Source organism: Astatotilapia calliptera, chromosome 17 (assembly GCF_900246225.1).
Source record: "Astatotilapia calliptera chromosome 17, fAstCal1.2, whole genome shotgun sequence".
NCBI classification, from domain to species: Eukaryota; Metazoa; Chordata; class Actinopteri; order Cichliformes; family Cichlidae; genus Astatotilapia; species Astatotilapia calliptera.
This window is the reverse complement of record NC_039318.1, coordinates 34667219-34691137: the sequence shown is the minus strand read 5'-3', so window position 1 is coordinate 34691137 and position 23919 is coordinate 34667219. Positions and strand designations below refer to the sequence as shown.

Genomic DNA, 23919 nt, shown 5'->3' with positions numbered 1-23919 from the left:
TAAGTTGTCGAGTTACACAGTGATGGCACTTTTTGGAAAAGGATGAAACTTTCCTGAAAACCCGAAATAAAGCGATAGCTTTTCATTTACCTGGATCGACACTGCAGCTTGTCCCTCGGATTCCCCACGTCGTCCTCGGCGGGGAGGAAAGTGACTGTGCCCTCGTAGTAGTTGTGGCTCAGAAAGGTTTTCACACCTGGAAAGGAGACACAGTCAGTGTGAGTGCAGAATCCAAATGTGCCGTGTGTTTTATTTTGTTGTGCTTAATTTCAACTTGAACTCTTTTTTTTTTTTTTTTAAGGTTTTACTAGAAAAACAAACAAACAAAACACAACACATCAGCTTTCACTTTTTAGGCAAGTATGTAACCCCCTACCCTGCAGAACCACTTTATTGATCACTGTTGATTACTGCATAAAAGTTTGATTTTTAAAAACCAAAAAAAAACCAAAACCTTTCTAGCTTATTGCATTCATATTATTTATTAATTGCACAACTCTCTTGCACAATGTCACTTTCTTCTGTAACTTCATTTTGATTTTCTGTAGTTGTATTTGTAAAGTTTTTGCACTCCCTCACAGCATAAGGCACTCATAGTGCTCCTGTGGCACTTTTATTTTAACTATGCTGTTTATTTATTGTAGGCTGCACTACCTTTTATTCTTTATCCTGCTGCTGCAATACAATTATTTCCCTTGTGGGTTCAGTTGTCTACCTATACTAACTACCTGTCCATCCATTCATCCACCCATCGGTCTCTTATTGCATCACCATATCAAATGCTGGCACTGTGTCCGAGCAAATATGCAAAGGGTGTTGTTTGGTCTTTGCTGCTATCGCATGCAGAGTTGTGTCAATATTTAGAGTTTATTATATACTCCTCCTACAAATGATCATAACTGCCAAATTGTGACACCTGTAAGGATGCTGTGTTAAACGTGAACACAATAAAGGTGTTATTGTTATTTTTAAACAGGGCTAAACCTAAGTGATTTAACTTTGGTCAAGTTTTCCATTTGGGAACACGTCTAGACAGCTTCCAGTGTGGATGCTATCTTAGCCTCCTTCTGTCCACTTGCGCTGTGCGCTGTGCGATTTTACGATAATCCTCAAATGGCAAAAGAGCAAACATCAAGCTGTCTTTCAAATTGACTTGAATTTTGCTTGGAGGATCATTGTTGGTGAGAGCCGGGCCTACAGCTACTTCTAAGCACTTTTCTGCAGTTCACAGTGGAATGGTCCACAGTTTCCAAGCCCAACGGTAGCCCGAACCACTTCCATGTGAGTCCTTCCACTCCTTGAAATTGAAAATCAATGACCATTCTGACACACAGCACACATCACAGGCACCAAGTACACTGGGACATAACATGACTAGAGAACATTTTGATCACACCTCATTTTTTTGTGCATACCTGCAACCAGGAAGTGTAAATTAAAGTAAAAAGATGAGTTTAAATTTATGGATTTCTATTTTGGATAAGTGGAGCTCAATTTTTGTGGATGAAAATTGCTTATTTCTATTCAGCTGGCTCTAGTTTAGTTTCCTATCTGTCATCATAGCGTTGAAGCCTAGACCAAAAAAAACAATAATAATAAAAATAATAATAATAGTAACAATAACAATAATATGTAGAGGTTTCTGCAGACCATCTCATCTAATCATGGTGTTAGGAAAACTGTTGATCCTGCTGCTGATGTCTGGACCCTTTACAAAGCCAGCAAGCCCTGGGATGAACTCCAGGTTAAATCTTTTTTAAAACAATTCATTGTGAGATTGATAGCGTTTAAGAACAGTGAGCCAAGAGTTAAAAATAAAAGGTTAAATGATCTAGGCAGATTTTAGAAAACTGATGGCCCACATACCTGCCAGGTCGTATCTGGCAGGGCCAAGCCATCTGTTCCTCTCACTGTCTGAAAGCACATCTCCATAGAAGCCGTAGCCAAGCAATGAGACTGAGTATCTGAGAAAGACGTCATTGTGATGAACTGAACACACATCCATTGGCTGCGAATCACCTGTTGAGATAGTCAAACAAACAAAAAAACAACAACACAAAAAATAACATGAATATGAAACTAAAATTAGTCTAATCTTTCAAAGGTTGTTGGTTCTTGTAAGTTTTTCATATTCTTTCAGCAATTTCCACTCACCCACAACGATGTGTAAAGCAGAAGTAACTGGATCGTTGGTTCCCACTGTAGCAAAGCAGATACAGTCAGTAGACCCTGTTGGGTTACGGAAACAAAGATGCGCTCCGGTTAAAGAAATAAAAATGACATACTTCTTTAATTTACCAGAAGGTTGTATCCTCTCTTTGTTTGTCTGGGTTTTCAAAGATGTGGATACATCTAATCAGTGGCTCTGGAGTGTAGTGGTTTATACAATCAACTAATAAGTCAACGGTCCCTTTCCTGCTAATTATGCTTATATTTAATAATGAAAAAAGCACATCTTATTCTTTATGCTTTTTTTTTTTTTTTTTTTTTTTTTAAACGTGCCAGCATTGGTTTGGTTGTTTGATGCATCTTAGGCTACGTTCACACTGCAGGCAAAAGCGCATCAAATCCGATTTTTTTGACCCTATGCGACCCATATCCGATCATGGTGTGACAGTGTGAACGGCACAAATCCGATATTTTCAAATCCGATCTGGGTCACTTTTGTATGTGGTACTGAATCCGATACATATCCGATGTTTCAGAAAGCGACTGCTGTGTGAACGGTCATGTCGCATTAAATCCGTCTTTTACGTCACTGACACAAGACAGACGCCAATTATCAGCGCCTGAGAAGACATCGCGAACGCTTCCTGAACTTAAAGCAAAAATTGGGAAACATGAAGTCCGAAGTCTTTATATTAAGGGCCATCAGTCAAACAATATTGTTTGCTCTGGGTCTAAACAGAGCGCGTTGTGTGTGACGTCTTCTTTTGCACATGCGGGCCGCTTTGAGCGTTCACACTAGAGCGCGTTTGCTGTCGCATTTTATTTGTAGTGTGAACGAGCAGACAAAAACAAAATCGGATTTGATCAAAAAATCGGAATTGAGCATTAAGACCTGCAGTGTGAACGTAGCCATAGTAACTGTCACCATGCCAGTGTCCGGCAGCCTCGCCTCTGTCAGTGCGCCCCAGGGTGGCTGTGGCTACAATGTAGCAGCCATCACCAGTGTGTGAATGTGTGTGTGAATGGGTGGATGACTGGATATGTAAAGCGCTTTGGGGTCCTTAGGGACTAGTAAAGCGCTATATAAATACAGGCCATTTACCATGTATTCACAGGTACATACTGAAAGGCCTTTTTCCTTTTAAATCCATGTCTTCCTCCTTAAGACAGGAAGTGGAGCAGATATGATATTTTCCTGTCTTCAACTCTCAGTAATTCTAAAGGTTGCAATATACACTCAGGATATGTGATGGGTACTCTGTCATGAACGCCTTCCAGCTAATCAGAAGAGACTGTGTAGCAGCTTAGCAGACACTGTTGGCACTTAAGTTTTCCAAGATGCTGATAGTGTGTGTAAAACATACTCTCATAAATTAAATCAGTCCTTACACATCATAAGCAGGGTCACGTCTCTCAAATCTTTGACCAAGTGAAGGGAATTTAGTTGAATAATTTCACTAGACGGAAGCAAGGAGACATCGTAGTCATAAAGTTAACTGATCGGATAGCTCCAGGCTCCAGGCTATCATCAGCTCTCTTCAAGCAACAAATGAGGGATAAGAGGCATCCCCGCTTTGTGAGAAATGTTGAGTTTGACATTAAATCTTTCAACTTGAGAGGTAATCAGCCAGTATCTCTCTTTCTGCACCACATGGTGTAATTTCAGACCTATCTGCCCTACTTTGATCATCCTCAAGTGGTAATATAGACCTACTGCCACTGATGAAAGACAGAGAGCGCGAGCAAGAGAGCAAAGAGAGGAGAGTGAAATCTAACCAGTGATGTTTTGAGCTGGCTCACAGAAGCGTGACAGGGAAGATCAGGCCTGTCATTCAGTAGCGGACACAGATGAGTATGAAGATGAGCTCCCTCTCTTGCTTTTTCTGACTTTCTATGAATATCACTTATCTGGCCTTTGCTTCTTCCCCTCCGAGCTTCATAATCACATCCGAAACACTTTCCGATTGCTCCTGACAGCCCTGCACTGCCTGCTATTTTGCTGAGCATAAAAAAGGTGACATGTGCCATTTCAGTCTTCTAAAGCTACTCCGTAAAAGCCAGCTGACTTTGAATGAATATAACTGCTGCACACAGATCTTCAATGATGTTTAGTGCTCAGATCTTCAATGTTTTATTCCCCTTAAGTTGCTCAACCACAATAGCTTGCTGGCATATTCTGAGGAGAGAGCATAAACTGTCGCAAGGCAAATCCTCAGTGGAGATGCTCCATTTTTTATCTGTGTTTCCCCTAAAACTGTCTTGCCAGTAAAATCATCTCAGCAGTTAGATCATCTTTGTCTCTGGGAAAACAATGGACGCTAGATGCTTTTAAGAGCTGCTCCAAAAAGGATATTTTAGCTGTTTCAATCCTCAGTACATGAATATATTCATGGCTGCACTGGCAGTATCTTAAAAACAGCCTCAAACCAAAAAAAACAGACCTTTGATTTAAAATATTTGTTTTTTTTTAATCAAAATTGTCTAATTTGTGTTACCTGAAAATGTTTCCAGTAGCAAAGAAAACTAAATGAACAAATTAAGTGTTCAGTTGAGATAGATGCTGACACCCAACTGTAGTTAGTTCATACTACATTTAGCACAATAAAGCAGCAGTGTCCCATCAGGGCAAGCAAGGGAAGGACTGCTTGTCCAGTGAAATCTATAAATAGTCATCAGTTAAAACTCAAGTAAATTCAATCTCTATTCTTTCATCTCAAACAGTGTTCTGTCTCATAAGTTTGCCCCTTTTGCATCCACTGTTTAAATTACTGTCATGTTGTTGGGCTTTTGTCTCAGGAAGCAGGATTAACTCTGCTTAATTCGGATTTCACTTGAATCTGTATTATATGTACATTTCATGGGTGTGTCCACTACCTGGTGTTAAAGGGCTGGAGCTGAGCAGGCTGAGAGACCAGCAACTTTTTCTGGTTGTTCTGTTGCACATTAAGGATAAACATCTAGTCTGTGATGGGAGAATTATCTGAGACTAGCAAGACAAACTGCTCGTCTCTGGTCCCCGCTGAGATCAGTTATGATCTATGCATTTATTACAGTACCAAACAAGTTTCCTCTCGTTAACCACTGACATGTTTGATGTAGAGGATTTAGAAAACTTTTTTTTATTAATAGGCAGGTTGACCAGCTGCAGACTTCAAGTACACTTTTAGATTTAGTAACTCTGAAATCACTTAGTTGACTGAACGACAGTTAAGTGTAACCAGCTGTTTAACTAATTTTTCATTAATATTTTTAATCCTTCAGTAGATACTGACAGTTAACCATGTCACCCAATGCTCAAGGCTTTTTTTATTTAGCCGTTTTGTTATTTATACATTTCAATATACTTTAACAGCAGTTGTGTTTTTCTGGACTTATTACACATAACGTCCTTGGGGATTATTAAAGTATTCTGATTCTTATTAGAGATATGAGGTCCTCACATGAAGCCACTACAAACACTTTTTATAGAATATAATGCATTACTACCATTAAACAGTATGTAAGGCATTACACTGAACTTAACCTTACACAACTGCAGCAATAATAAAACCCATATACAGTGGGGCAAAAAAGTATTTATTTTCCACCTTAATTTACGAATAAATTCTTTACAAATCCCACCATGTGATTCATGGATTTTTTTTTTCACATTCTGTCTCTCACAGTTGAAGTGTACCTCTGGTGCAAATTACTGACCTCTGTCATCATTTTAAGTGGGGGAACTTGCACAATCGGTGGCTGACTAAATACATTTTTGCCCCACTGTAACAGTCATGGGGAACATTTTTCTGCAGTATAACAGTGGTTATGTTCAGTACTTTACAGTTTTATGTGTACTAAGATGTGTGGTATAGCTACTAAAGGAATGGTTTTAATACATTTAATACATTTCTTCTTCAATCATCCTTGTCAGCTAATGGTAAATATTTTAAGTATAATAGTAATAATATTTTTAAATTCTTCAACCAGGAAGGCATACAGAAAGCTCAAAATTTTCATGCAGTGTGCAGCATAAATAAAAGAATAAAAGAGAGGCTGAACTAAATCATGAAACGCTATATGTTAGTGGTTTAAGATCTATTATTCTTTTTGGATATTCATCATCTCTCTTTGCTTTTCTGTATAAGTCACCCTGCACCACTGCAATCAAGTCTGTTCCTTTTATTGGATTTTATGAGAACTTTTTGTTTACTCCCCAAAAATCTAATGTTCGACTCTAGAGGAAGTATTAGAAAGCCACGGCTCAATGCTGAAATATACAGCATCTTCACTGGTGTTAGGAAACTACCTTTCCTGTGCATATAGGGTGTTACATATGACCACATTAACTCATTCACTGCCAGCCATTGGCAGTGAATGAGTTAAACCCATTGACTCATTCACTGCAATTGACGGCTATAGACGTCAATGGCAGTGAATGAGTTAATAAATTAATTCAGGCATGGAGACAGAGTACAGCTGAGTTTCACCCACACCAGAGGAAAAGCAGTTTATAGCTCTGACTTTGTATTGAATGACCTTGTGAGTTCCATCTGCTAGCAAAAAAAAAAAGAAAAGAAAAGAAAAAAGAAACATCGATAGAAAAGTAGTGCAATAAAATGTGCAGGATGAGTGGGTAGGAAGGTGATACTCAGTATGCAAAACATGTATGTGTAGCAATGGGTGTGATTTTTAAAGTATGATGCATGTTTTCTTCATAAGAAATGAAACAAAAACAAACAAAAAAACAACAACTGTTTGATTGAAAGTTCAGTGGTAATTCCACAAACAACTTTACAACCAATTCCTTTTAACTTTAGCCCACGGGTCAACTACCCACTCAGTAATGGTTCAAACATGTAAACAAATGCTTTCACCAGGTAGCCATGGGCCCCAACACCATTGTGTTATCTCAGCCAGTGACAGACATTCATTCAATATATACCAGAAATTTTAGAAAAAAGTGGAAATTACACACTTAAAATTTTAATTTATCTGCTTGTGTAAAATGACAAAAGTCCAAATTGTGCTTGTAAGTGGCCTAAAAATCACTTACTGTGTGCCCAGCAGCTTTTTAAAAACCTATGTCATTAACATCAAGCTGTGCACAGGATAGCCTCATGCACTGTATCTCTATCCTCATGAAAATTAAAGATTTAAAAATGTCACTCAGCACGTTTCCATTTATGGCACTTGGACTGATTGACCCTCTGCAGGCCCCTGTTGGGAGCTCCTACCCTGTTGCCATAGAGATCATTGCTTTTAACTCAGAAAGCTGGGATGAGAGAGTGTGAAGTTATCGCAATTAGACTCTAAATCATGTTCTGGTGCGATTTAATGCATTTAAGACTTTTCTTTTAACTGTAGGACTACTTCAGTCCAATTTTATTTAAAAAAAAAAATCATAACCATCCATCATCCAACTTGCTGTAACTCAGTTATTTGAGACAGCAGGACCTTATGAAAGAGTCACAATTGATTTCTGACAGCAGAGAAAAAACAAGTGTGACCTCAGTTCATTCAGCTGTGGGTTATGTCATGTGTAGACAGAACATAAAAAAAACATGGATTTTTCATTTGAGAACAAAAAATAAAAATTGTGTAGGCTAATCACAATGTCTCGGGGCGTTATGTTCTACAAAGGTTTGTGCTGCAAAGATTGTAAAGTTGCAGGTTTTAAAAAGAAGACCTTGACTTCAGAAGTTGGTGTTTACCTGTGATTTTGTAGTTTTTCCATCAAAAAGAAAAACAAAAAAAACAGAAGAAAAACCCCCCAGAAAAAACAGACTAGAAAGTGACATCCATCCGCTCTTTTTAAAAACATCTTATTCAATCCAGGGTTACAGAGTAGATCGAGCCCATCTTAGCAATGGTGGGGAAGAGGCAGGACACATCCTGAATAGGTTGCTAGTACTAAAACATACAAAAAGTTGGCTACCTATAACATGCATGTCTTTGGACTGTGGGAAGAAGTCACATATCAGAGGCCCCAGTCAGTGGATTCTATCCCAGCCTTCTTGCCGTGAAGTGACAGTGCTAACCGCTGCTCCACTGATTTTAATACATTTCTAAATAATAAAGGCGACATTATTTTATCAAAATGTAGCTCAAACTTCAATGGAGCATAAGTTAGTGATGAGTTAGTAAAAATGTCTTCTGTCAATATTTGCATTTTTTTAAAATTAAAGTTTAACTTTTTTTTATTACATAAACTTCACTGGAAAAGTCTAATTTCATTTCAAATATTTATTTTGTGAAAAATAAGAGACTGAAGAGACTGATGCCACTCTGTCTGTACAATACATATAGAGCAGATTTCCCACGCATTTTTCATAATGACATGATTCCCAAAGCTCACCTGCAGGAATGATTCCTATCCGTAAAGAACATGGCACCAATTCAGCATCCGGTTGGTTCTGGTCAACACCGTGGTCATTTTGCGTCCTGGCAACCAGCCCGTGAAGGACCTCACTGAACATCCCATCTCCACCAACACACACCACCCTTGGCAGAAAAATGAAATCAACAATTCAGTAAGTGTTTGTGTCATGACTAGAGCTGGGCGATAGAACGATAACGATATGTATCGCGATATAACTTTTACTCGATAGAGAAATTAAGCTATCGCGATAGACCTCGCCGCTCTTGTCCCCTTAAAAAAAAAAAAAAAAAAAAAAAGGGTCAGCCAATCCAAATCAAGTAGCGCAGAGTCGAACCAATCACAGCCGCAGCGTCACGTCGCGTGACTTGTTACGTACAGCACAAGTGCCACGCCGCACGTGTGTTTGTTTGGGAAGCAGCCAGCGGGTAATGGAGCCAGCGCGTAATGGAGGAAATGAGTGTGCCGACTAGAAAAATCAACCGAGCGTGACCGAAGAGAAAACAGATGATGGTTCCAATGCCGGAGAGATTGTCGAACGGAAGAGCCATAGAAGTTCCGTAGTGTGAAGGTATTTCGGCTATTTCAAGTCTGACAAAAAACAAGAGTAGCGTGCACTGTAAATTGTGCCGAAAGCAAGTCTGGAAATACAATAAACTGGTGCATGCGTCACACTGTGCGCCACGTTATTGTTTCGGTGAAATGAATTTCTACAATACTGTTACTGTTAATTCTACTCTCTGCAGTGTTTACAGTGGGGCAAAAAAGTATTTAGTCAGCCACCAATTGTGCAAGTTCCCCCACCTAAAATGATGACAGAGGTCAGTAATTTGCACCAGAGGTACACTCCAACTGTGAGAGACAGAATGTGAAAAAAAAAAATCCATGAATCCACATGGTAGGATTTGTAAAGAATTTATTCGTAAATCAGGGTGGAAAATAAGTATTTGGTCAATAACAAAAATACAACTCAATACTTTGTAACATAACCTTTGTTGGCAATAACAGAGGTCAAACGTTTATTATAGGTCTTTACCAGGTTTGCACACACAGTAGCTGGTATTTTGGCCCATTCCTCCATGCAGATCTTCTCGAGAGCAGTGATGTTTTGGGGCTGTCGCCGAGCAACACGGACTTTCAACTCCCGCCACAGATTTTCTATGGGGTTGAGGTCTGGAGACTGGCTAGGCCACTCCAGGACTTTCAAATGCTTCTTACGGAGCCACTCCTTTGTTGCCCGGGCAGTGTGTTTCGGATCATTGTCATGTTGGAAGACCCAGCCTCGTTTCATCTTCAAAGTTCTCACTGATGGAAGGAGGTTTTGGCTCAAAATCTCACGATACATGGCCCCATTCATTCTGTCCTTAACACGGATCAGTCGTCCTGTCCCCTTGGCAGAAAAACAGCCCCATAGCATGATGTTTCCACCCCCATGCTTCACAGTAGGTATGGTGTTCTTGGGATGCAACTCAGTATTCTTCTTCCTCCAAACACGACGAGTTGAGTTTATACCAAAAAGTTCTACTTTGGTTTCATCTGACCACATGACATTCTCCCAGTCCTCTGCTGTTTCATCCATGTGCTCTCTGGCAAACTTCAGACGGGCCTGGACATGCACTGGCTTCAGCAGCGGAACACGTCTGGCACTGCGGGATTTGATTCCCTGCCGTTGTAGTGTGTTACTGATGGTGACCTTTGTTACTTTGGTCCCAGCTCTCTGCAGGTCATTCACCAGGTCCCCCCGTGTGGTTCTGGGATCTTTGCTCACCGTTCTCATGATCATTTTGACCCCACGGGATGAGATCTTGCGTGGAGCCCCAGATCGAGGGAGATTATCAGTGGTCTTGTATGTCTTCCATTTTCTGATGATTGCTCCCACAGTTGATTTTTTCACACCAAGCTGCTTGCCTATTGTAGATTCACTCTTCCCAGTCTGGTGCAGGTCTACAATACTTTTCCTGGTGTCCTTCGAAAGCTCTTTGGTCTTGGCCATGGCGGAGTTTGGAGTCTGACTGTTTGAGGCTGTGGACAGGTATCTTTTATACAGATGATGAGTTCAAACAGGTGCCATTCATACAGGTAACGAGTGGGGGACAGAAAAGCTTCTTACAGAAGACGTTACAGGTCTGTGAGAGCCAGAGATTTTCCTTGTTTGAGGTGACCAAATACTTATTTTCCACCCTGATTTACGAATAAATTCTTTACAAATCCTACCATGTGGATTCATGGATTTTTTTTTTTCACATTCTGTCTCTCACAGTTGAAGTGTACCTCTGGTGCAAATTACTGACCTCTGTCATCATTTTAAGTGGGGGAACTTGCACAATCGGTGGCTGACTAAATACTTTTTTGCCCCACTGTAAATGCTTACATATACACACAGTTACTGTCCCTCCACACACACAACTCGGTTCTGCTTCTATGCCCCAGCTTTGTTTCCTTTTTCCCACCGAGGCTTCTAGACTTCTGATTGGCCAACATTTCTGCACGGTTAGGAATCTAGCGCCACCTGCTGCTTTGGCATGTTCATAGCAGCGTTTTCCTTCATTTCTGCCTTTATGTGTGGACGGGATTATTTTTTAAAACGAAAACGGAAAATCTCAGTTTTCAAAAATACCCGTGTACGTGTGGACGTAGCCTCAGTCTCTGACTGGAAGCGCTAATTCATCATTCGGCTTTTGTCAGACTAAAGTAACTGTTAAAACTGTTTGAAAAGCTCAGCTATATAACAAGGAGAGATTGAGAATTTCCTTTTAGTTCTCAGTTTATTTGATATTGACAAAAGTTAGTCAGTTTTGTCTGTTCTTCTGTAAAACAAACTAAGATTTATTTTTAGAATTAATATTTTGTTTCTAAGTGGAATTGACAATTTAGTCTGTTTCGTTTGTTCTATTTTGAAACTTAAACGCTTTAGCGGCTGCCTTTTGTGTAGTTTGCAATATTTGCCTTTATTTATCTGAAAAAGTCTCATGTTCCTTAAGTACATCTACCCTGTTGAACTTATTATGGGAAATAAATATTTAAATAAAAACAAGCTGCTGATTATTTCACATTTTACTTGTGAGCAACGGCACATTTAAATCTTACAAATATAGTTATTTGGCTCATATCGTGATAGATATCGTTATCGCCTGAAATGAAAAAAAAACATATCGTGATATGAAAAAATCTCATATCGCCCAGCTCTAGTCATGACTCTTCTAATACACAGATTGCTGGTCATCCGGGAAGATCGACTGGATGTCACATAATGACTTGTGTTACATGTACTTGAAATGACACACACATGCTAGAGGGAAAATAACTACACAGCTGGAGAACTGACAAAAACATCACTGAAGAGGAGGCCCAACTGTGCAAGGCCAGTAAATAAGAATATCACACTGTTCTATCAGACATAACAGCTTCTCAAGTCCAACTCATCTATAAATCTATAAATCATATGAGCTGCAGAGTAAAACCATAATGGACTCTAACCCTGCTCTGGGAGAATGAATAGCTGATGAATAGGAGCTGGAAACAACGGGGAACTCAGCTGGAAAGTAGGAGACCCTTTATATTCCATGATAAACTGTATTTTGCCATTGAATGCCAACTTTGGATCACAGACCTGAGCAGCTTCATGTACAGTTTGAGCTGAAAACCTTCATTTATTGTCAGGATTTAGATATAGAAACAGACAAATATATATATAAAAAAAGAACTATAGAAAATGTTGAAATTCCAGTAAAACTTACTAGTGATATTGCTTCATTGTGACTTTTGACCACTTCATTTTACATTAACATCATCATAGACACTGGATCAGTGGTCAGTAGGGCTACCACGATTAGTCAACTAGTCACGATTACGTCGACTATTAAAATTGTCGACGACTAATTTAATAGTCGACGCATCGTTTGATGCTTTGTAAGATCCCAAAAGACGCAGGAATAAGTAGTAGTATTTAAGAGTGTAATATCGGACTGAAACAGAAGATGGCAGCACTGCATGTACAAGGATGCCAGCTGCCGTTAAACCCCGAAGAAGAAGAAGCTGTGTCCCAGAATTCATAGCGCGGCCCAGCTCAGTTGTCAACAATGGCGGAAGCTAGTTAGTTTTAATATTACTCTTATTATTCTTTCTGGGTTACAAAATAAACGATTAACATATTTTCAGGTGAGAATGTAGCTGTGTAAACCTCAAACATCTGCTCAGTTTATCAAGACACCGCATATTTTCAAAAGCGCGCCGACGTTTTCGGAGACGTCTGTTACCCACTAGGTCGATAGCTAGCCGGGGGCAAGGCTCACTAGAGCCGTGAGAACACCGGACTCCCGGCAAATCGTTTTCAAACCCACTGCCGTCTTTTGCTACTCAGGTTAAACATGATATATAAGTCACTTAGATAACTTAAAAATTATATTGTTTGTTTGTTTTTTTGTATTTTATTTGTTCCTGATTAAATCGGTTTGGCTGAGATTAAAGTTATAGTTTTTACACAGCTGAATAAACGTCAAGCAGATTAAACTCCATTGAAACAATCTGCAAATGTCATTAAAATTTAATAAACTATCATCTTGTCTTTATTTTTAGTTAGTACATACCTTAAACACTTAAAGCTGTAAGCTAATGATAGTTATATAAGAGCAGATGCTGCTGGTGCAACAAGCTGTACGTTTTACATCCAATGGATGCATGATCTGATTAGTTGACTAATCCCAAAAATAATCAGTGACTACTCAACTATCAAAATAATCGTTTGTGGCAGCCCTACTTGTCAGTAATTGTAGAAAATGTGTTACTCCACTTGCAAAAAAGCTCAACTTTCATGACTGTGAAATTAGATCAGACAAGAGGTTTGTGCCCACATAATGAATGTTCATCTTGTGACCATACACATCCATTTAATCACTTTTATTTTGAAATTAATCCCCTGCTTTTAATGTTGCTTGTTCCACCTCCTTTCTTTGTTCCCATTTTCCTGTGAATATTTCAGCCAGATACATTTCCTACCAGCTAATTAGCCACCTAGCATATATACAGCCATCCTCCCCTTTGTTCCCTGCCTCACTGTTTAAAAGCAACCTTTAAGATTGGCTTGTTGGAGTTTTTAGACCCTACCTACCAGTGTATGACCCAGGCTTTGAACATTAAAACTGAGTTATGGATCATTACCACGGTAGAGTTTTGAATTAATGGATATGTCTCAATCTCCTTTTTCTTTGCAAAGTGTTTTTTCACACTTATATTTAGTTTTCAGTTTAATTTTAGTTATCTAGAATAACCTTGAAACGGGCCAGTAATGAAAACACGAAAGGAAAGAACCTTTCATTTTTATCATTTCCTGTCACGCTAGGACACAACAGCACCAAACCTTTTGAACAATTTCAAGTCTTACCATAACACCAAACTAAACTGAACGTTCCCAACAACAATAGATATGCCGGCAACATAACAACCCCCATTCTACAAAAGAAACAGCATCAACAGCTACCAATATAAACCACCAGACTGATGTGTTTTTAAGCTTTATATCTCAAAGAGTTAACATGGCTACAAACTGTTAATCTTACATTGGAGTGCTTTTAGAGCACTTACATCCAACATCTACTCAGTTTAATCTTCTTTTATTATTATTATTATAAACCAATAAATTTTCTTTGTAAGCATTTATTGTGGCATAGAGAGATTTAAGAAATGTCCTGACAAAGAAGGTTAGTGATTAAGATGATCAGAATATTTTCCCGTTGTTAAATATGAGAAACACAAAGAACTTTGTATCCGTAATCTGTCACAACACAGACTGCAATACAGCAGAGGTTAATACAAACTATGGCCGAGTTTCTCAGTAGCTTTATTAAAGTACGAGCAAACAAAGAAGAGTCAAGTTCATGTCCCGGTGAAGAACCAGTTTTCAAAGCCTAAAAGCAAGAGCTACCTAGCTTAAGTACCTACCCGTCATATTTATCTAGATTGGCCTCTGTTTTCAAGTGGTCTTCAGCATGATTGGCACGCTCTGTAACTATGGAAACAAATCAAATGGCAAGCATTAGTAGGCATTCAATGAAAGGGAATATACTGACAAAATAACTAGGCACTTTGTGGCTTGACTGGTAGAACAAGCACTCTATTACATGCATTTTGAAATACATGACAAGGAAAGTACTTCACCTTTGAAACATTCACTGGAACCTATCGAGCAGATTAATGGTCAGAAGAGGCATAAGTGTGCTGGCAACCCCCCCCCCCCCAAAAAAAAAAACCTCAACCTAATTCAGCTACTGTATACTAGCAAGCAAAATGAGCCTATAAAACCAAAAACAATATTTCAACAGTAATTCTGTTTACCAGGCATATAATAGCAACACACACACAATCCTGTAACCTACAGCAGCTGTAGGAAGCCCAAGGTGAATAGCGGTCCCTCTGATGGACCATCAATACCCCAGACTATGTGTAGCTGTAACAAACACTTATTGAATAATAGATGTGTTTGGATACCCGAGCTTATCAACTATCACAGCTTCCATTAAGGTGGTGGCATGATTAATGGCACTATAAGCCAAATCATATCCTTGCAAGCCTCTCCAGTCCCCACGAGAGGCCACAGTGGCACTGGAGATCTATATGGCAACCATCAAGACTCATTTTTTATTTAAATGTTGAGGAATGCTACTGATAGGGACTCACCAATCACAGTGGTCGCAATGCCGGCAAGGCGAAAAATTGGGGCCACCTTCTGCTCGTAAATACGTTTCCCACGACGCTTTCCACCGAATGGATTGATGTATACCAGAAGGCTCTTTGGTCGATTGGCTGCAAAAACAGGGAGGGGCATGAGATCATCTTTTAAAATGTGTAGTTTACCTTTTTTTTTTTTTTTTTTTTTTTTGAAACAAATGTCCAGCTGACAAAAGCTTGATGAAGTTTTCATTAACCAGAGACCTTTCTCAAAATGCTCAGTCAACCTGACTTGTCCCAAAAACATGCCGCTCAAGAAATAAATGGTGTGTCTACTGACTGTAGGAGGAGTGCAAAGCAATTCAGAGGCACTGCATCATTCGGTGATAAACCTACAAAGAGCTGCGATGGAGAATACTAAATGGCTTGTTTATGGCTGTTGTGGAGGAGTGCATTTAGGACAACAAACTAAGATACATGGGATGCTCAAAGTGAAAATGAATGGATTTGGATCAAGTGTTAAATGATTACAAAGAAATATAGGGTGCCATATTGTTTGGCAATAAGACAAAAGTTCCATTAGATTACATAAATGGATTGTAAATGGGCGATGTAAAGGTGTGTGACTAATACTACTGAAGATGCAGCGACTTATTCAAAATGAAAGTGGTTAATTACCTTGAATTGATTCATCCTGCCAAGTGAAATGGGACTAAGAGGACCATTTTAAATGGCTTAAACCCACCTTCCACTCTTATTTCAGCATGTTAGTTAAACACTAAATTCTGTACAGCCTAATCATGTGATGCTTATTAAACCCAGAGCATAAGAGAGCATTTTGCACTCAGGTGAAAAATAAAATGCAAACTCAATATGCTTGAATAATAGTCTAGTAACTTTGCATCACCATGTAATCTGTTAGTACACAAAAAACATTACATTTAGCAAGCTAATTATTTTGTAAACATGTTGATAGATAATGTGCTGCTATGTTCGTTTTTAGTTATATACTGTATATGCCATTCTCTTTTACTGTAGGACCGCCCATTAGCTATCCTAATTATTTTTATTATTTTTATTTAATATTTCTAAATAGGGCTGCCACGATTAGTCAGCTAGTCACGATTACGTCGACTATTAAAATCGTGGACGACTAACTTAATAGTCGACGCATCGTTTGATGCTTTGTAAGATCACAAAAGACGCAGGAATAAGTAGTAGTATTTAAGAGTGTAATATCGGACTGAAACAGAAGATGGCAGCACTGCATGTACAAGGATGCCAGCTGCCGTTAAACCCCGAAGAAGAAGAAGCTGTGTCCCAGAATTCATAGCGCGGCCCAGCTCAGTTGTCAACAATGGCGGCAGCTATTTAGTTTTAATATTACTCTTATTATTCTTTCTGGGTCACAAAATAAACGATTAACATGTTTTCAGGCGAGAATGTAGCTGTGTAAACCTCAAATATCTGCTCAGTTTATCAAGACACCGCATACTTTCAAAAGCGCTCCAACGTTTTCAGAGATGTCTGTTACCCACTAGCTCGATAGCTAGCCGGGGGCAAGGCTCACTAGAGCCCGTGAGAACACCGGACTCCCGGCAAATCGTTTTCAAACCCACCACCGTCTTTCGCTACTCAGGTTAAACATGATATATAAGTCACTTGGAGAACTTAAAAATAATATTGTTTGGCTTTTTTTAGTATTTTATTTGTTCCTGATTAAATCGGTTTGGCTGAGATTAAAGTTATAGTTTTTACACAGCTGAATAAACGTCAAGCAGATTAAACTCCATCGAAATAATCTGCAAATGTCATTAAAATTTAATAAACTCTCATCTTGTCTTTATTTTTAGTTAGCACATACCCTAAACACTTAAAGCTGTAAGCTAATGATAATTATATAAGTGCAGACGCATGCTGGTGCAATAAGATGTACGTTTTACGTCCAATGGATGCACGATCTGATTAGTCGACTAATCACAAAAATAATCTGTGACTAGTCGACTATCAAAATAATCGTTTGTGGCAGCCCTATTTCTAAATTAAAATTCAAAAATCATTAGTCACAGGCTAACACTTACAGACAGACAACCATTCGCCCTCACAACTATAGGGAATTTAGAGTTTCCAGTTAACCTATCATAACTAACTGCATGTCTTTGGACTATGTGAGGAAGCCGGAGTACCCGGAGAGAACCCACTCAAACATGGGGAGAAGAACTCCACACAGAAAGACCCCTGATGGTGGAACTGAACTCAGGACCTTCTTGCTGTGAGGCAACAGTGCTAACCACCGTGCCAACCTTCTAATACACAGTTTCCAGTAAGAGTGGACCTTAATGACCGCGTGCACTTAGCTAAAATACAACTTTCATGGTGCGTCGGGTCAGTACATCAAGTACAAAGTACAAACCCATATCTTTTACAGAACATCAGATGACACATACTGAGTAGTGACAGCTGCTCATTTGTAACTTGGACCCACTCCTCGCAGAGTGCCTGGTTGTCACAGTGAAAGGTGACCTCACTACACCGCCACTGGTGCTGTTGTGTCCTTCGCACATAGGAAACTGTAAAGAAACAAAACAGAACACTCCAGAGACCACTTATCAACAAAAATCAGAGACGAAAGATGCTTTTATCATTCCCATAGACCATCTTATCAGACAAATGCCTCCAAATGTGCTAAACAAAGCCTCTGATAATGTCTTCTTTTCACATCATTTTGCCTTGCTTAAAGTCATAATCATAAAATACCCAGATCGCTTGTGACCTATAGTTTATTTAGTAGGCAGGTATTTTTAACAATTCCTACTTTTGTCATTTACCATATTACCTGGCTTTGGCACAGTGGGGGCTTGCCCTGAGAATAAACCTGGGCTTTATCCTTAACACACAGATTATTCAGATATGCGCTTATGTCAGAAATAGAATAGAATAGAATAATCCTTTAAAATGAAAGAAATGAAATAGAAATGAAAGCATGAAGAAATTAGTTTCCTAAATGAAACAGGGCTGTGCTCATAATCAGACACACACACAAAGTAGAGACAGAGTCCCATAATATCCTGCTAGGAACATTACTGAAATATTTACATTAAGAAGGAAAAACTCACTCACTAAGCACTTTGACAGCAGATTCACTCGCTAAGCATTTCAAAGTGAAATTATCACACTAAGCATTTTCTTCATCAGATAGAAAAGTTAACTTTTCAGGAAAGTTGTGCTGTCCAAATCGCTAACCGTACCTCGTACTCACCATGGGGTATGCAAAGAGACGCTCAGAGTGGGTGCAAAATTATCCTTTAATATGTTACATAATCAGGATGTAAGTGATGGGGTGCGTCTTTGAAGCCAAGTTTCCACAGACTGTGGAAATGCAGTCGTGTCAGACTCGACGCACTTCATTGCCAGTAAACGCTCACATTAGTGAGGTAATTTTTAACATTTGGCTGCGATACATAATGTAAATCCGATCTTGTTTGGATATAATCTAATGGCTCCAAATCAAGCATTAGCCCCAAAGTCGCTGGCATGCTGCCATCTTAGACCCAGTCTGCTAAGCTGTGAGGGACTCTCTTGTTAATGCATTACTTTCTGACTATGGAGCTGTCTACAGGCTTATTCCCAGTGTCACATCACTTGCGACTTGTGGCACTAAACACAGCCTCTTGGCACGCTTAACCAAAGTGCAACTGCAATGTAGCATTAACATACTACAGGAAATTCAAGGCGACATTGATATAGACTGGCCTCAGGTTCAGTTGTTGGAAGAAGCAACAGAGGTTAAAGTGGCTACTTTATCAGTTTAGTTTTTACTTTAATAAGACTGAGACATAGGATAGATACTGATGCGGGTTTTTAAAGACAAAAATGCTACATTTTTTACTTTGGGCTTTGCATAACTTTTATAAAACTAGTGATAATGAAATGCTTCTGTAAATGTCATACCTGTGAATGCATAGCGATACAGCTGTTTTGTCTTTTTTTGATGTTTCCCAGTCTGTGCAGCGTCTTGGTCATCGTCTTCTGTCTTGCGGACAGCAACTATTTCACACACCTCAACAGAATAGCTGTGTACTGAAATGACATGAAATGGCTCTTTTAGTTCACTCCATTCCACAATGACCAAAGCACACAAAACTATACACAAAAGCATTCGTGATGCATGCTGTAATCTATAAATCTCCAATAATCGGTATCTTTTTTTTTCTTCATATGGACAATAGATCCTGAAACTAAGTGGTCTGTGGAAGGGGTCACTCTGAGCCAAGCTGACAAAGAATAATCATTCAACTGCAATTCCCCTCTACACCGTTGAGAATGTGGCACATCGATATTTTAGTTTTATTCTCCACTCCCTTTATTGTTGCTCTTATCAGCCCCGTTTACCGATGTAACATGCAGGTGTTTTGTCAGAAAGCCATGATAAGCCTATTGTATGCTCCCTGCCCAGCACCAAGCAACTGAAGTTAGTAGCTGGTTAAGAAATTAGAGCATTTAGCAGCTAAACAGCCAGATGTATCCAAATGGCTAACTGGGAATATCTGGAAACAGCAGCATTTCCCTTACTGGCTTCTTGAGGCTGTCTCACCAAGCCTCAAGTGGCCAATCCCAATCTGCACTGAAACATAGCATGAAGTCCACACTGCAAACCGTGGTCCCCATGTGAGTCACAAACGAAGACCTCATTGTTCAGCAACTTGTGACTGACAAGTTGGAAGTCAACAAGCATGCAGCCTCATGTTGTGTCTCATTATATATATAAAAAAAACAAAGATGGACAAAACAACAAGCCTCAGCCTGAACATCCATAACAGGACCCCACCAAGCAACGAGCATGCCACAGGTGCCACGTCTGTCCTCTGATGATCAGAAATTAGAACAAAGAATGTAACCGTTTCTGTCTCCTCGAAGAAATTCTAGTTTGTTTGATGTAAATGTCCTGTATATTCACTCAAATTTAGAGGAGAAACAAACACATCAGCGCATTTGGTATCTATAGCAAATTGCGTCATTTATGAAAAATGCATAGGACTGCACTTTTATATTACTCACTCATTTAAATTACCTCAGGCAGTAAGACCTGAGGTTGTGCATCCTGGGTTTGAGTTACATTTTGTCAGAAGACTAATTTTTGGTAACCACATTAGCATTCCATTCAATCTCCAGGTACATCATGGATACACCTTGCAAAGCAGGTTCATTATCCATTGCCAGCATTAGCTGATAATACTGCCATTCAACTCGTCTTATTCCACTGTGGAAATGAACAAAGTGCTTGAGTCAATAACCCGAGTCATCTTTTATCCTCTCTATAAACTGGTGGAGACTAAAACAGACTTAAAAGGGGAGTGAATAAGCATGCTGGATAAATCACTCTGTATACTTGCTAATTTTTCTCTTTATTTCCAAGTACAGAAATGTTTTCAGATGTAAGCCTGATAACTTGTAATCATACATCAGTGGGTTGTTTTCATTTCCCACTGCAAAAATAAACAAACAAATAAATCAGTAAGCTTAGATTTCCCTCTAAAATGTCAAAACTGTTGGATACTGTATCCAAATTCAGAACAGCAGCCTGGAATTCATTTCACAAGGAGCAAAATGAATGGGAATAACACTGTCATGTCCCAAGAGGTTGTGAGTGTTTGGGAAGAAAATACATCCCTTTGTTAATGTCCCCCATAAGCGTGAGAATGAGGTTTAACAAAATTTTCTGAGCACAGTGTGACCTGGTACCTCCTGGCAGTAACAAGACGGGGCAGCTCAGCTGACTTGAAGGGCTCCTAAGTGACATTAAAGAACCCTGCGTTGAAAAGTGGTGTTAAAGGATTTGTTGGTAATGCATTCATCCATCTTCACATCCTTAATAATGTGAACACACTTATGTGACAGACAATGCAATATAATCCTTAAAAATCATTTTAAGAAGGTGGAACCCAGTGCTGGGAATTTGATGCCTAAATATTGCCAGGCCTGACGAGACAAATTTCCCTTTGAACCATTTCATTATTTAAATATTCAAATCCCGAGCATGGCTACTAACAGAACAAATTCAGCTGTGCACTTTTGTACTATGGAAGGACAATATTACTTGCATTGAGTTTTAAGTGACCTGTTCAACTGCGTCACATACAGGCATTCCAGTCTCTCCTACAAATTTATTCAGCTGATATGGTGAAATGGATGGGAGGGAAGCATGACATATTATTTCTCCCCTGGGAGTCTGAGGGAATAGGATTTCATTTCTTTTTCAAATAAAGATGATACGCCATGCAGGCATGAATAACTTTATGGCCATCGATATTCACACTTTGACAAATAGGAAGAAGAGTTATGGCCATGTGGGTAATGGCTTTATTTCAGGAAAAAAAACTATTTGAAAAATAGCACCTAGTTCTCCTGCCAAACCGATTGTTGGTATTGAATTAAAATACATAATGAATTTCTAAAAGTTTTATATTCCATTTTTAAACTGTTAAACTGGAGCTCTGGCCTGTACGCCAAAATTCGTTTGGTTGTCCATGTATCATACAAATCAACCACTAGATTTACAATTTTCAATTCAAAGCTTTCAGTTCACATAAGCAGAAATTTCAACACAATATATTCAGATCAGAACGTGCTAGAAAATTTGGATGTTTTTACATAAACTATATGGACAAAAGTAATTGGCCACCGACACACTGCAGTTTTAGGAGCTGCTATACCATGATGGTCCCGGTGCAGTTTTTGTGCTGATCTGAATGTCGGAGGTGGTTTGGAACTCTGCAGTTATTGAGCCAGCAGAGCATTGGTTTAAGCACCATGTACCTCAGCGGCCACACTCTGTGACTGGTGATGATGATGATGATAGTGATAATAACATAAGGCAAAGATAAACAGCTGTAACAGGTTCCAGATAATTCATTGTGAAATTCTGAATTTGCACTTTGTTTTATATCTCAGTACCAATCTTGTGCCTGAATTGTGTCTAAAACTCTGAGAAATATAATCAGAAAAATCTTATCTTGTATTTTACACATTTACATACGTATCATCCTAAGCTCCCAGGCCTGAATCCAAAACAAAACATTAAACATATGATATCTTCAAAAAAGTAGGCAAATCAATTCCCCCAAAGGCACCCCCCGCCAAAACCCCCCCAACAACCACACTCATGATACTATCTTTTCACAGTGCATCCGTAAAATATTCACAGTGTTTTACTTGTTCCACATTTTGTCATGTTGCCACCGTATTCTAGATTCATTGGATCAAATTCATTTTCACCCTAAAAATTCTACACACAATACCCCAGAGTGAGAGGGAAAAGTGAAAGAAAACAGGTTCGCTGAAATCTATGCAAATTTATTTAAAATACAAAACAAAAATACAACATATACATGAGCATTCACAGCCGTTGCCACACAAAACAGTCAGGTCTAATAACCCTGGCACATACACACATCCTCAGATATGCACACACAAGGACACAATAATCGCTTCACCACATACACAGAGCACATACCCCCACATAAATTCTCCACTTTTTAGCTCAGTGCGGTCCCTAAGCTACATGCTAAGCCCTCGGCCATACAAGGCAGATCCTCTCTGCTCTGACATACTTTTCTTTGTGCTTGAAAAGAATCTTGGCACTGGTAGTCAGCCATGTGTGTGCTGCCTATTCATACCACAGGGCTCAGTGTGCTACAGCAAACCGAAGAGGTCTGCTATCTGCAAAAAGTCAGCTTTTCAGGAACTGGAGGGAAAAGGGTCTTTTTTTTTGCCCAATAACTAGAAATCCTGCACACGAAGGAGAGAATTCAGATGTTTGTTTTCATTGCTACACTGATACCTAAGAACTCTGAAAGGGAATATTAATGTTCCTACAGCCTTTTATTTAATCACTTTGAACATTTGTAAAGCTAATTACTGACATCTGTCAGTTACTTTTGCCATGCTTGGATGGTTGTTAAGTGACTCTTGGAGCTTCCTTGACCTTTTGCCCATTTTTTTTAAAAACCTGCCCAGTGGCAGAATTGTTTGTCCCTGATCACATGTTAAAGGTCTTGACCTGTTCCGAGTTTCCCTCGAACTCCTAAAAGCTAGACAGTATATCGTGACACAGTGTATACAGGTTGAATGCTGATTGGTAGAAAAGCAGATTCATCTAGAAAAAGAGGAAGAAAGCTAAAACAATAAGGAACAAAGAAGCACGAATAAGGACGATGTTGACTGGTTTTTAACACTCTCTTTGTGTGTTTACGTACAGAGTTCTCTTTTCTGCTGTTAGAACCAAATAAACAAACTTAACCTGATGTACCTGTCGACTGAGCTCTGTCTGTTTCTATTTGGTTTTAACTTGGTTTAGTCCTCCTTCCACCGAGAAATCGACATGATTATACTTTTGTACTATGTGCATTTTGCTAGCCAACTGTAAATAAGCTCTTAGGTATTTGCTCAGGCTTCTTTTTCCCAACAAGGGAGCGGGCAGCTTAACTGGCATGGGATCAAGGCCAAGTTCAAAGACACACTCACATGCAGTGTGGATCAGGAGAAACATAATGAGCAGTTCTCCAACCCTGCCATCTAACTCTGAACCTCAAACCCTGGCAATGGCAGTGCGCTGCTTTGCCCCAAGTGTGCGTGTAATCCCCGGCTCAGGCACCGTTAGTGCCTTTCTCTACTGAGCCAGAAACATTCATATCCTCAGGGCCTCGGCTGCCACTAGTTTCCACTCAACC

The 23919-nt window shown here is 39.3% G+C and overlaps 1 protein-coding gene across 1 annotated transcript in view; it reads right to left on the bottom strand.

The window, feature by feature from the left end:
• The window catches only part of cerk (ceramide kinase), a 51895-nt gene that overhangs the window by 16513 nt on the left and 11463 nt on the right, over window positions 1-23919 (bottom strand). Inside the window, exons 2-9 of the mRNA XM_026147524.1 lie at window positions 19142-19270; window positions 17638-17760; window positions 15200-15325; window positions 14465-14531; window positions 8507-8652; window positions 2155-2229; window positions 1867-2019; window positions 91-196 (exon numbers count right to left, since the gene is read on the bottom strand). Of these exons, the coding sequence (XP_026003309.1) occupies window positions 91-196; window positions 1867-2019; window positions 2155-2229; window positions 8507-8652; window positions 14465-14531; window positions 15200-15325; window positions 17638-17760; window positions 19142-19270 (925 nt within the window). The remainder of the gene's footprint in view (window positions 1-90; window positions 197-1866; window positions 2020-2154; window positions 2230-8506; window positions 8653-14464; window positions 14532-15199; window positions 15326-17637; window positions 17761-19141; window positions 19271-23919) is intronic.